Source organism: Prionailurus bengalensis, chromosome D3 (assembly GCF_016509475.1).
Source record: "Prionailurus bengalensis isolate Pbe53 chromosome D3, Fcat_Pben_1.1_paternal_pri, whole genome shotgun sequence".
Taxonomy (NCBI): domain Eukaryota; kingdom Metazoa; phylum Chordata; class Mammalia; order Carnivora; family Felidae; genus Prionailurus; species Prionailurus bengalensis.
In genome coordinates, this window is record NC_057356.1 from 53,208,870 (window position 1) to 53,221,876 (window position 13,007).

General features: G+C 37.2%; 1 protein-coding gene across 1 annotated transcript in view; it reads left to right on the plus strand.

The window, feature by feature from the left end:
* DSG2 (desmoglein 2) overlaps nucleotides 1–13,007 on the plus strand; it is a 50,557-nt gene that overhangs the window by 20,441 nt on the left and 17,109 nt on the right. The window contains exons 2-8 of the mRNA XM_043558526.1: nucleotides 109–144; nucleotides 1,836–1,970; nucleotides 5,801–5,962; nucleotides 6,106–6,250; nucleotides 7,107–7,273; nucleotides 9,201–9,338; nucleotides 9,456–9,644. Of these exons, the coding sequence (XP_043414461.1) occupies nucleotides 109–144; nucleotides 1,836–1,970; nucleotides 5,801–5,962; nucleotides 6,106–6,250; nucleotides 7,107–7,273; nucleotides 9,201–9,338; nucleotides 9,456–9,644 (972 nt within the window). The remainder of the gene's footprint in view (nucleotides 1–108; nucleotides 145–1,835; nucleotides 1,971–5,800; nucleotides 5,963–6,105; nucleotides 6,251–7,106; nucleotides 7,274–9,200; nucleotides 9,339–9,455; nucleotides 9,645–13,007) is intronic.

A 13,007-nucleotide genomic window follows, 5' to 3' on the forward strand; every position in this document is an offset into this window, starting at 1 on the left:
TTAAATATCTATAATGTGTTAGGTGGTAAGTTATTAATTAACAAAGAATTTATACTGAATTGAGTGATAAATTATATTAAACAACAAATAAATAATTTTATTTTCCAGATCTGCTTTAACTTTGGAAATGGACTCCATTTAGAGGTAAGGAACCGAGGGGATTATTTCTGTCTTTTGGACTCAGAGGCTTAATTTCATGGAAGACAATTTGGCTATGCCGTACCAGATTAAAAATGCACACTCCCTGTGCTCGCTTCGGCAGCACATATATTAAAAATGCACACTCCCTTACACCTAACAATTCCCACTCTATCATGTGCACAGGAACCATATATCCAGGGATGTTCAATGTAGCATTTTTATGACAATCTAAATGTTCGTTAATAGAATGGTAAAACAATTTACGGTACATGAAGAATCTCCATGATGAGGTACTGAATGAAAAATCAAGGGGCAGAGTAAGATGCAGAGTATAATTCCATTTTTATAGGAAGAAGAGCTTTATACATGTGCAACTGTATGGTCATAAGAAAAAATCATAAAAGATATTCATTAAGCAATTAACAGTGAATACTCTGAAGTATGAGAAAAAATAGAATAAAGTTTTAATAGTTTTACATTATGAACTTTAATGTTAATTTATTGTTTTATTACATAATTTAATTTTTTAAGTTACAGAAAAATTTTTCAACGGCAAAAAAAATCAATGACCTAGTGATAACCAGTGTCTGAAAAAAATACTTGTTATGTAGAGCAACAAAATAAATAAAATGATAAACCTAGTATAATAATCCTATCTGATCTTAATATACTAGGTCAGCTGTGTTGAAATTTTCCTTGGATAAAATATTTGTCTATTAAAGCCCAACTGAAAATATATAGAATAAATCTTTTCTACTTAAGGTTCTGAAAACAAAAGATGGGCAATTTAACTCTTTACTTCATGCTTTAAACAATAAATTCATTAACTGACACTTTCACTCTATTTTAGTTAAATTGATACCACAGGTTAGTTACTAGGATTTAGTTTCAAAACATTTAGTAATTCATTTCTAAACTGTAAGCCACCACAGAAAAATTAAACTTCATTTTCAGTAAAAAAAAAAAAAAAACAAAGAATTTTTAACACAGTATATATTATTTTTTAATTTGCCAATGTGTATGGTCACTAACTTAGCCTATTAAAAGAAAAATCCAACAATTACAGATCTTGAAAAGATATGGTTGGCTTTATTCAGTGATTCATGAACAGGGAAGTTCCAGGCTGGAAAATGGAAAGGATCTTCAAGAATTGTGCAAAATGAAAGGGTTTTATATACCAAAGTGAGCAAGGATAGGAAGTTAACTGGGTATTTGCTGATTGGTTACAGCAGTCAGTTTGGAGCTGGGGCAGATAATGTGCTGATCTGGTAGTTATTGATTGCTTGGCCTATGCCATCCTTGTCTGGGAGAGCCTAGCACAGAAATTTGTTAAGTTCCAATTTGTTGATGTGAGGCTTGGCATAGGTGACTCCATCTTGGACCTTAGTCTGGACACTTTAATGAGACTTTGTGACACTTCACTCTGGGAAATCTTTTCTTACTGATAAAAACAAAACTATACTGTTCTACCAGTCTAGAGCCAATTTCCTGAACGCCTATGGAGTTCACTAGAACTCCATAGTGTATATATCATTATTGTGTATATTTCCTCCTTGAAAATCAAACCTGTTAAAAAATATGAAATTTATACCTTAAGATTTGCAGGACTATTTTTAAAGTTTTAATAAATTACAGAATACCTTACCAATGTCTTAGGATACTTAATAATTTTTGACAATATTTTATTGTTGTAGGCCTTAAACACAAGAAATGAAAATAATCTGCTTCCTAAACACACTCACTTAATGCGGCAAAAGCGTGCCTGGATCACTGCCCCTGTGGCTCTTCGAGAGGGAGAGGATCTATCCAAAAGGAATCCAATTGCCAAGGTACCTTCTACAGAGAAATAGGAAATATATGTATATGATTGAAATACAGTGGGAGAAGACTCTCATTTTAAAATTTAAGGAAAATTATATAATGTATTTACTGAGTCTTAAAGACTCAGAATATGAAAATATTCTGAATGTAGTATATAATTTGGGGCTCTGATTCAACTAAGAGTTAGGGATCTGACACTAGATGAACCTTTATTTAACAGAGAGGGCTACAATACTCAAAAGAGGATATTCGGTGTAGGGGAGGAAAGATACTTTTTCCTGCTACCCACCCCTCCCAGGTTCTCTGACTGGCACCCTATAAATTGGATGGACAAAAGACAGATTAACAGGAAAACAACAAACAAGTTTATTAATGTATGTATTGTTCCTGTAATACATAGAGGTACTCAGAGATGAAGGACTCAAAAGTTTGGTGAGAATTGGGGCTTATAAAGCATCTTAACAAGGCAACGGTAAACATTTAGAGAAGTGACAAGACGAAAAGAAAAAGTCCTTGAATCTCTAGGGATGGCAAATTGTGGGAAGGCAAGTATGTGGGAAAACAGTGGTGGAAAAGGCTGATTAATACAGTTTGTTATGTGGGTGCCTGGTGCCATCTTTAAGCGGATAAGGGTCTAAAGTTATCTCTGATGATTCACTTTTGTCCTTCCTGATAGAGAAGGAAGGGAACACACCGTTACAAATTTATGTCCTGCTTTTAGGCACACAGAGGAAAGGCAGACCTTTTTTTGAATGTGCTTTTCAGTTGTCATCAGCTAAAGATCATTATCGTACACCAGAATGGAATATTCTGCCACCCTACATATAAAAAGTATATTTTTATATATATTTTCACAATGAAAAGAATTGGTATCTAATAGGGAGGGTGACCGTGCATCCTACTTGAGACAGTCTTGGTTTATGCCCATTGTCCTGGCCTAATAATTAATAACTCTCCTTTCACTCTCAAGTGTCATGTTTTTTTTAAGTTTATTTATTTATTTTGAGAGAGAGCCCGCAAGCAGGGGAGGAGCAGAGATGGAGGGAGGGAGAAAGAGAGAGAGAGAATCCGTATGCAGGGCTCCAACTCACGAACCATGAGATCATGACATGATCTGAAATCAAGTCAGTGGCTTAACAGACTGAGCTACCCAAACGCCCCTCAAAGTGTCCTATTTTTTGATAAATTAGATGGTAATCCCGATACTTTTAATCTTGGATTTACACGTGCAAACCTGAGCCCTTGATTTTTCCCCTAAAGCTGTTTGTTCTCCATCCGTTCTACCCATCTCAGTCAATGGCACTATAATTCTATCCAGTTTTCTAAAAAGTAGCAGGTACTATCAGTTCTATCCCCAAAATATATTCCAGATCTACTCACTTCTCTGCATTGCCACCCTCATCATCCGAGTCAGGGTCATCTCTGATTTAGCAAAAGAGCTCCTGACCTTGTCTGCCTACTTCACTCATGCCACCCCCCAACCCAGCTACAGTCCATTCTCCAGAAAGCAGCCAGAGTGATCTTTTGAAAAGACAGATGAAGCATGCTCACCCCCTTAGTGAAATCCTTTCAGTGGCTTCCTGCTGCAGTGGAAGGAATATTCTTTACTCTGGTCTACAAGTAGTCTTATACAAGACCTCCTCTCTAACCTCAGCTCCTATCACCCCGCATCTCCCACTCTCCTACATCCCCAAACTGACAAACTCTTTCCGGCCCCTCACTCTTTGCCCTTGTTGTTCCTTCTGCCTGGAATCCCCTCCCCACAGATAACTGCAGTATCTCACAGCATCAAGCCTCTGACCAAGTGTCATCTCCTAAAAGAGTTCCCTTCCCTGCCTCACCCTGTATCTCTATATCCCTTTACTCCTATTTCAGCCCGGCTGTGGTGCATTCCACTACATGACACGCCATGCGTTGCTTGCTTGTTGTCTGGCTCCCTTAGCAGAGTGGAAGCTTCCTGAAGGCAAGAGCTTAGTTCTTAGGCTAATAGCTCATGCCCTGTACCCCAACATCCAGTAGGTGCTCAGGAAACATTTGTGTGAATGAATACATGTTCATATCCTGGTGTTGTCTTTATCTTCCCAATATCGTAAACATTGTGCAGGAAGAGCTCCTTCAAAGAAGAGCGGCTCCAGAAGAGAAGACAAAAATTTCCTCTGTCTAGCAGCATGTTTTCACAAAAGCCTTCGAAAATCCAAAATTTTAGTATGTATACCAGCAATTAAGTTTTTTTGTTTGGTTTTCTGAGATGTCTGAGTCATTCACACATTCTTTCAATAGGTTTCCCCAAAATGCATTGATTCTTTGGGGTTCAACAGGCATTAGCTGTTCTTACTGTTTTTAATTATGCAAGTTGTTAAGAGTAAAATTTACATAAAAAGCAAAGGGTCTTGTGGAATTTTCCCAGCTTTCTACATTCTCTATCTAGAGGTAATAGTGTGAACAGTGTAGCATCTTCCAAATCTTAGGAAATGCATAAATATGTGTATATTTACATACTCTTACGTACACACACATATACAAACAAATCAACAATTATGTTTACACACAGTTTTGTTTTATTTTTAACCTGAGTAGAATGATTAATAATATATCATTAGTACATAAAGATCTAGAATATTCTTTTTTTTTAATTTTTTTTTCAACGTTTATTTATTTTTGGGACAGAGAGAGACAGAGCATGAACGGGGGAGGGGCAGAGAGAGGGAGACACAGAATCAGAAACAGGCTCCAGGCTCTGAGCCATCAGCCCAGAGCCTGACGCGGGGCTCGAACTCACGGACCGCGAGATCGTGACCTGGCTGAAGTCGGACGCTTAACCGACTGTGCCACCCAGGCGCCCCATAGAATATTCTTTATAAATACTGTATGTGTGTGTATATGCATATAATTGGCAAAAAAAAGAGAGAAGCACAGAGAAAGAGAAAGACAGAAAGACAGAAGCTCAGTGAAAGGTAATCGTGGTAGTGCCCCAGGTTATCATTCCACTCCAGGAACAGAGCTGGTAGAACTGGAGGTTGGAGTCCCCACCCTCCACCCCCCATCTGCTATTTCCTTGGGTATTCTCAGCAGCAATTTCCCAGCCCCAGTGCATGTTGGGATATCTATGGCAAAGAAATGTACCTATCCTGAGATTTCAGGACAAAGAAGTGACCAGTGAGGTGAGTGGCAATGGCTTCTATGATGTCTGAAGGAGAAAATTAAGGAACCAATAGGGGCCACAGAGACACATTTACTAGTGAAGAATTATAGACACAAATGAAATTGTTTATAGAAAATGAAGATGACAACCAGGAAAGGCATTAGAAATGGGTTAGATGGATGACTTTCCTGAGGCATTCCAAGCAGGGAAGGGACTTCACTTTTTTTTTTTTTTTTTAAACCTTGAAAACTTTAATCCTTCTATAAAAGGATACATTTTCAGACTTTCCAGATGATTGAATGCATTTATAAAGGTGATTTTGACTCTGCAATTTTTACCTCATGTGCTATATTTAAAATCTGTCCTTCCAAGATATACCCTTAATGATATCTTAATTTCATAACAACCCTAAGGGGTAGACAGTAGTATCTCTCCACTTTACAGACAGGAACACTGAGGTGCAGAGAGATTAAGTAACTCTTAGTATCATGTAACTGGTAAGTAGCTGAGACAGGATTTGAACCCAGGTTCTCTTACATAAGCACATCTTCTCTTGAGTGCTTGTGCTCCACCGCCCCCCTCCCGGCCCCCTATCAAGATTATGAAAACTTCAGAGGGAAATTTTTCATTCAAAATATGTACATATAAGTTATAGAGAGTTTAACTTGAGGCATTCTTCTGTTATTTTTATGTTAGATACATTCTGATATTGCAGAAGAAAGAGGACTAAAAATCACATACAAATATACCGGAAAAGGGATCACAGAGCCACCTTTTGGTGTGTTTGTCTTTAATAAAGACACTGGAGAATTGAACATTACCAGCATTCTTGATCGAGAAGAAACGCCAAGTTTTCTGGTGAGAAGAACAGCTTTACATTTATTAGTTTGTAGTTTTTCTTTGATAAATAATAGTTATGATTTGTTTTGTTTTTATATTGTGGTAATTTAATTACCTTAGCTTACATTTCATCTCTTCTATTATTTATGTCATGATTTCAGCTCGTTGGTTATGCTTTGGACGAAAAAGGAAACAACCTTGAGAAACCATTAGAACTGCGCATTAAAGTTCTTGATGTCAATGACAACGAACCAGTGTTCACGCAGGACGTCTTTGTTGGGTCTGTTGAAGAGTTGAGTGCAGCAGGTCAGAGTTTGTTATTTTTATGATTGAGTACCCCCAGTCACTTTAACCCCACTGTGTAACTGAACACTAAATCCTGTATCTTAATGGAGGCTAAGTACTACCCACAGGACAGATAGTAATAAACCTGCCGCTCTAGGTTTGGAACTGCTTTTTCTGAGATGAGTTCAAAAGGCTTTACATGATGTCTTTTTTTACCATCAGAACAGATACGGCAGATCGATGTGACAGGTTAGGTCTCTGTAGCAACTGTTCGGCCTTGTAGCTAGAAAGCGGCCATAAACAACATGTAAACAGGTGGGTGTGGCTGTGTTCCCATAAAGTTGTATTTACAGAAACAGGTGGCTGGCAGCTCTGGCCCACCGGCAGTTGTTCACTGACTTTTGACTTATATTATTTCTCAGGTTTATTGACAACATTGTCCAGTGCAGCGGTCTCTGGGAAGACTTGCGGGAGACATTTCTCTTTGATCATAATATAAAGAATAGCTACGTTTCTCCTGAATTGTTTGTATTTTAGTAAGCGTGTATTTGTATCTGTTCATTCTTCTTTCTTTGTATTGATTATTAGAGCGATTATAAGCAAATCCGCAGCCTTCCTGTAGCAAGTGTTCAGGACTTCACCCTAAGAATTCTCTGTACTGATGCCAACCTCGCCCTCCTCTTACCTTTCCTAATTCTGTACCCCATCCACACTTACTTTCTCATCCAATTAAATTTTTTGATTTTGGTAAACTGTGATTTTGATAAGCACTTGAAATCCTTTTGGGAACAGGCTGAAGGTATGAAGAAAATAACAACATACATATGCGTGCTTACAGTTGAGTTTCATCTTAGACACTTTTTTTTTCTAATGCCAGATACATTTGTGATGAAAATCAGCGCAACAGATGCAGATGAGCCCAATACCCTGAATTCTAAAATTTCCTATAGAATTGTATCTCAAGAGCCTGCTTATCCTCCGGTGTTCTACCTAAATAAAGATACAGGCGAGATTTTTACGACCAGTTTTACCTTGGACAGAGAGGTAAATTAGTATTTTATGTTCCTCATCTTTTAAATTCTTCTTTATCTTTTCAGGTTTTCCTTTCTCTTTATTTCTCTCCTCTTGTAATTTTCATACTTTCTTGTATTCCCTCATTTATAGAATAACTCCTATAAATACCCTCTTCTAGGAATGTGCAATCCAGTATGGTCGTCATTAGCCATATGTGGCCATTGAGCACTTGAAATGTGATCCATCCAAATTGAGATGTGCTATAAATGTAAAAAAAGTCACCAGATTGGGAAGACTTAGCGTGGAAAAAAATGTAACATACCATCTTGGTAATATTCTGTTGATTGCATGTTGACATGATATTTTAGATACCATGGGTTAAATAAAATTTATTTAAAATTGGTAGTACCTTTTTTTTTTTAACTTTTTAAAACCTGGCTGTTAGAAAATGTAAAACTACATAAGGACAGCATGTTCTAGGGCCTCTCCAGTCAGGATTCTGTTTGCTAGAGCGTCCTAAAGCCATGTTCTGTAATTTGTGGTTCTGTAATGAAATTCGCCCTCTGTGCTAATACAGATAGAGAAGGAGGAACGAAGACTGACATTGGAGTCCTAATTAGGATAATGGAAATACTTGTAAATAAATGAATTGTTGTAATTCCCAAATTGGAGGGAAACTTCAGTGGGATTCCTGGACAGGCTGTTCACTTTTTTCTTTCTAACCCAAAGGGAAAATTTTAGATGAAAACAGGAAATAGAAGACTTTTTAAATGTTGTATACATGAAGGTTTTAACAGTGTGCATGAGTAAAATGATGATCCTAAGAACACTGTACTGTCATTAAACATAAATCATTGTCCAAGTGCAGTCATTATGTTTTATATGACTTGGGAAAATGATTTCATTCTGTCCAGAGAGGGAGAAGTTGTGTCCAACATTGCTAACAGGATCTCTGTAAAATTAAATTAAATAATATTATTACTCCTACAATTCTACTCTGTACTTTTTCACATAAAATTAGAATGGAAAAGTATTATTTTTAATTATTCTGATTTTTTAATAAACTGCTATCTGTGAAGGATGCCGAGTTTAACCAATGGTAATGGCTGTCACTTATTGGGCATTTGCCATGTGCCAGGTGCTATCCTAAGCCTTTTACATAGATTAATCCATTTAATCCAACTAAAAACCCTGTGAGGCAGATCCAGCTATTATCCCCATTTTACACAGAAGGAAACCAAGGGTCAAAAGGATTGTGTATGTCCAACACAGCCAGTAAATGACAAAGCCAGAACTGGAATCCAAGCAACTGGCCCTAGAGCCTCAGTCACATAGAACAGTTCTGTCCTGCATAGAACCCCCATGCATTGGCACTGGTTGCCTCCTGCTTTTTCTTAAACTCTAGCTACACCGAATGGAGCCATCATAAGGGGACCGTGTGGCAGATAAGGGCTCACTTCGGAGTAGCATCTGAGACATCGTTCTCTAGGACAGGTTCTTGTAACAATCCTACCTCTCAGAATGTCTGGACAAAGTCAACCACATTTTGTCCTCCCTGGCCAGGTTTTTTGGGGACTAGGTTTTCCTTGCTTAATTTTTAGCTAAAAACAAAGAAGGAACCAATTCCTATAGTCCCACCATTGCTTCCACATAGAGCAAACTACATTTTGAATGACACTGTTTTGTGCACTACATTTTGATTGGCACTGTTTAATGTCACCAATGACATATTTAAGAATTTGACTACCAACAACTTCTCTAGGCTTTTCCGGCCTTCTAGAAATGCTCTGACAGCAAATACACAGCATCTTCACATGAATACTAAATCATAAAACTTATTTATGAATAAAATATACTGTGGTTCCTCCTCTTGATGATGAAATGAACTAAGACCAGAAAGACAGATTTGGGAGTGATTCATTTTCATCCCAGACGGATATTTTTCATTGCCTTGCAGGAACACAGCAGCTATACTTTGACAGTAGAAGCAAGAGACGGCAATGGACAAATAACAGATAAACCAGTAAAACAAGCTCAAGTTCAGATTCGTATCTTGGATGTCAATGACAATATACCTGTAGTCAAAAATGCAACGGTAACTATTCTTTTTATAGCAAATGTATCTACATACTGATATTTCAGTCCTAACTAAAAATATATCACTTACATTTGTGCTACATTAAAATAAAATCCCTGTGTTCGCGTTTTGCAGAATGAAGGGGTGGAAGTTAAAGAAAATGAAGCCAATGTAGAAGTTACACGCATAAAGGTGTCTGATGCCGATGAAATAGGCTCTGATAATTGGTTAGCAAATTTTACATTCATATCAGGAAATGAAATGGGTTATTTCCACATAGAAACCGATACTCAAACTAATGAAGGAATCGTGACCCTTATTAAGGTAAGTACTTAGTGTTCAAAATTGGAATGGGAAAAGTTGATGCAGAGGAAGAAACGATTGTATTTTGAGCCCCGAACATTTAAAAGCGCTTTATGTACTCAACTAACACCACAGTTGTTTGAGATTGGAGACCTCCCTATTTTTCCAAGGTCTGTAATTAGTAATTGGTCACACTGCAGTCCAAATTCAAGTAAGGGGACTCGAATCCTAATCTGACAACATGATACCAGCATCATTATTGCTCAGCACACTTCCTGTCCTGCTTGCAGCCCATGCCTGACTGTAGCATCTTTACATCATGACCTCTTGCCACTACTAAGTGTCCCCAATTTACTATGTGTATTTGATCAACTTAACATAAAACCAGACCTCACTAATAATATCTAAAAACAAAAGCTGTAATAACTTCACAAAGCTCTAATTCAGTTGCCCTCATACTTAAATATGCCTAAGAGTTACCTTATAAAGCTACATGCCCAAAATGCAGACTCATGGGCCCCATGATCAAGTCTGATGATGGCAGAGCTCAGGAACTTGCCTTTTATAACAGAAATCCACTTGTGATTCTAATGTAAGTAGTATGCAGGTCACATTTTGAAACACAGTGATTTAACTTCTTACTGAATTGAATCAATGAAGGAAAAATAGTCTTATTAAGCATCTGGGTATACATTTGAAATTTATTACCCCACATAATTTTTTAAAGAAAAATTGTAGGATGGATTTTTATCTAATAGAATAGTAAGGAAGAATATCAATGTATTTTTAAATGGCTTATGATAGAATTGCCTAACCAGATTTTGAAATAAAATACAAAGCTACAGCTTTCAAAATACTATTCCATTAAGTCACACACAGACAAAAATTGATTCCAGAAGTTTCTAAACTTTCACAAAAGTTTACAAAAAATACATGGAATAATGATAAAATAAATATATAACAGAATAGAGAAAATTAACTTGAATTTTCATGGTAATAATTATGTGCACTATTTATTATATGCACTGAGACTACTGCTTTGTAAAGCAGAGGAAACCAGAATAAAATTACCTCACACTTAATATAATTTTTTAAGAGAGAGTGAGCAAGGGAAAGAGAGAAAGAATCTTAAGCAGGCTCTGTGCACTGCTGCAGAGCCCAATGCAGAGCTCGATCTCACGACCGTGGGATCACAGCCTGAGCTGAAATCAAGTCAGACACTTAACCGATTCTGCCACCCAAGCACCCCAAGATTACCTCATGCTTAAAGGGAAGACACGTCTTATGATTATGGAAGAAGTGGATAATGGCATCAGAGACAAAAATAGATTTGCCTGCTTATATAGAAGTAAGCATACTTCTTAGTCATAGAATAGTCATAGAATGGTCATGAATGATAGAAGTACTAGAAGTATTCTCACCATACCATGGTAGCACTAAAAGAGATACAGTTATTTCTACCAAAGGAGGCATAGCAAAAATAGTAAAATTAGTATTTTCTTTGGTTCTTGAATACGTATTTTTTACTGAAAAAATCATTCATAAATTAGCATACAAAAATGTACAAACACATGAGTAAATAATGTAATGACAAAGGACTATTTTTATGAAAAGTGTTTCTAAAACATCTTTAGATTTCAGCACAAAAGTGTACCCCTGGCACCTCTTAAAACATAAGAGGAAGCTCAAAAAAAATGTAGTGATGGAAGGATGCTAGCTAGCTACATTCAGTCCATCGTCAATGGCGGGTGGACACAATCAGTACGTGTTAGTAAAATTAGTATCAATGTGACAACAGCAGATTGAGAAAATTATAAATTGCTGTCTCAATTGTAGAAGAGTTGCTTCCAAATTTTAAGAGCAATAATCAGATTCCATTCAAAGGAAGTTAGACAAAGAAGATATACAAACAGCAAACATGCACAGAAAGGATACTCAACATCATTAGTCATTAGGGAAGATGCAAATTAAAACTACCAGAGATACCACCATGCACCTACTAGAATCAAAAAGACTGACAACACCAACCATCAGCAATAATATACAGAATCCGGACTGGTGGAAAAACGAAGTGCTACAGCTAGTTTGGCCGTTAAAGGTTAAACACAGAGTAGTTACTCAGTGACGCAAGAATTAAGTCCAAGGCATCCACCCAGGAAAAACAAAAGCTATATTGTAATACCTTGTATGATGTTAGGTGGGAACTACATTTATCATGGGGAACATTGCATAATGCATAGAATCGTCCATGCTGCACACTTGAGACTAATAAAACTTTTGTATGTCCAAAAAGAAAGAAATCTGTCCATACCAAAACTTCTATGCAAATCTTACAAGCAGCTTTTATTCATAATAAAAGCTGGTAACAATAAAAATGCCCATCAGCTGGCGAGCAGATAAAATGTAGTATATCCATATAATGGAATACCATTGGTTAAGAAAAAGGAATGGGAGTACTCACACATGCTACAACATGGATGAATCTCAAAATCATTATACTTTGTGTATGAAGCCAGACACAGGGGTGCCTGGGTGGCTCACTCGGTTGAGCATCGACTCTTGATTTCAGCTCAGGTCATGATCCCAAGGTCGTGGAGTTGGGTCCCTGCATTGAGCTCCATGCTGAGTGTGGAGCCTGCTTAAGATTCTCTCTCCCTAGGGCACATGGGTGGCTCAGTCAGTTGAGCGTCCGACTTCAGCTCAGGTCATGATCTCACAGTTCGTCAGTTCGAGTCCCACACCAGGTGAGCTCGAGCCCCACTTCTCAATCTCTCTCTCTGTCTCTCTCTCTCTCTCTTTGTCTGCCCCTCGTGGGATTCTCTGTCTCTCTGCCCCTCTCCCCAGCTCATGCTCTCTCTCTTGAAAAAAAAAATTTTAATTTTTAAAAATTAAAAAAAAAGAAACCAGACACAAAATACTACATATTGTATGATTTTATCTATGTGAAATTTCTAGAAAAGCAAACCAATGGATATAGAAAGATCAGTGGTTGCTCAGGGCTAGAGATACAAGTGATGATTGACTACAAACAAGCAAAAAGGAACTTTTTGGGGTGATGGAAGTGTTCTAACACTGGATGGTAGTGACATTTGGAAAACTACACAGGTTTGCTAAAAATCATCATGTTGTACACTTCCAATGGGTGAATTTTATTCTCTGTAAATTATACCTCAGTAAAGCTGTCAAAAGGACAACAGGTACTTTAAACTGTGGAAATACAGATCATATATCATCACATGAGAAAAAGCCACAGCTCTTTTAGCAAATTAACAAATATATTTAAAATCTTCAATGCTATTAAAAATAGCAAAAGTAGAAATAGTAAAATATGTTGACAGTTTTAAAAACAGAGGTATTTGCCCTCATTCATTGTTCACAACGCTG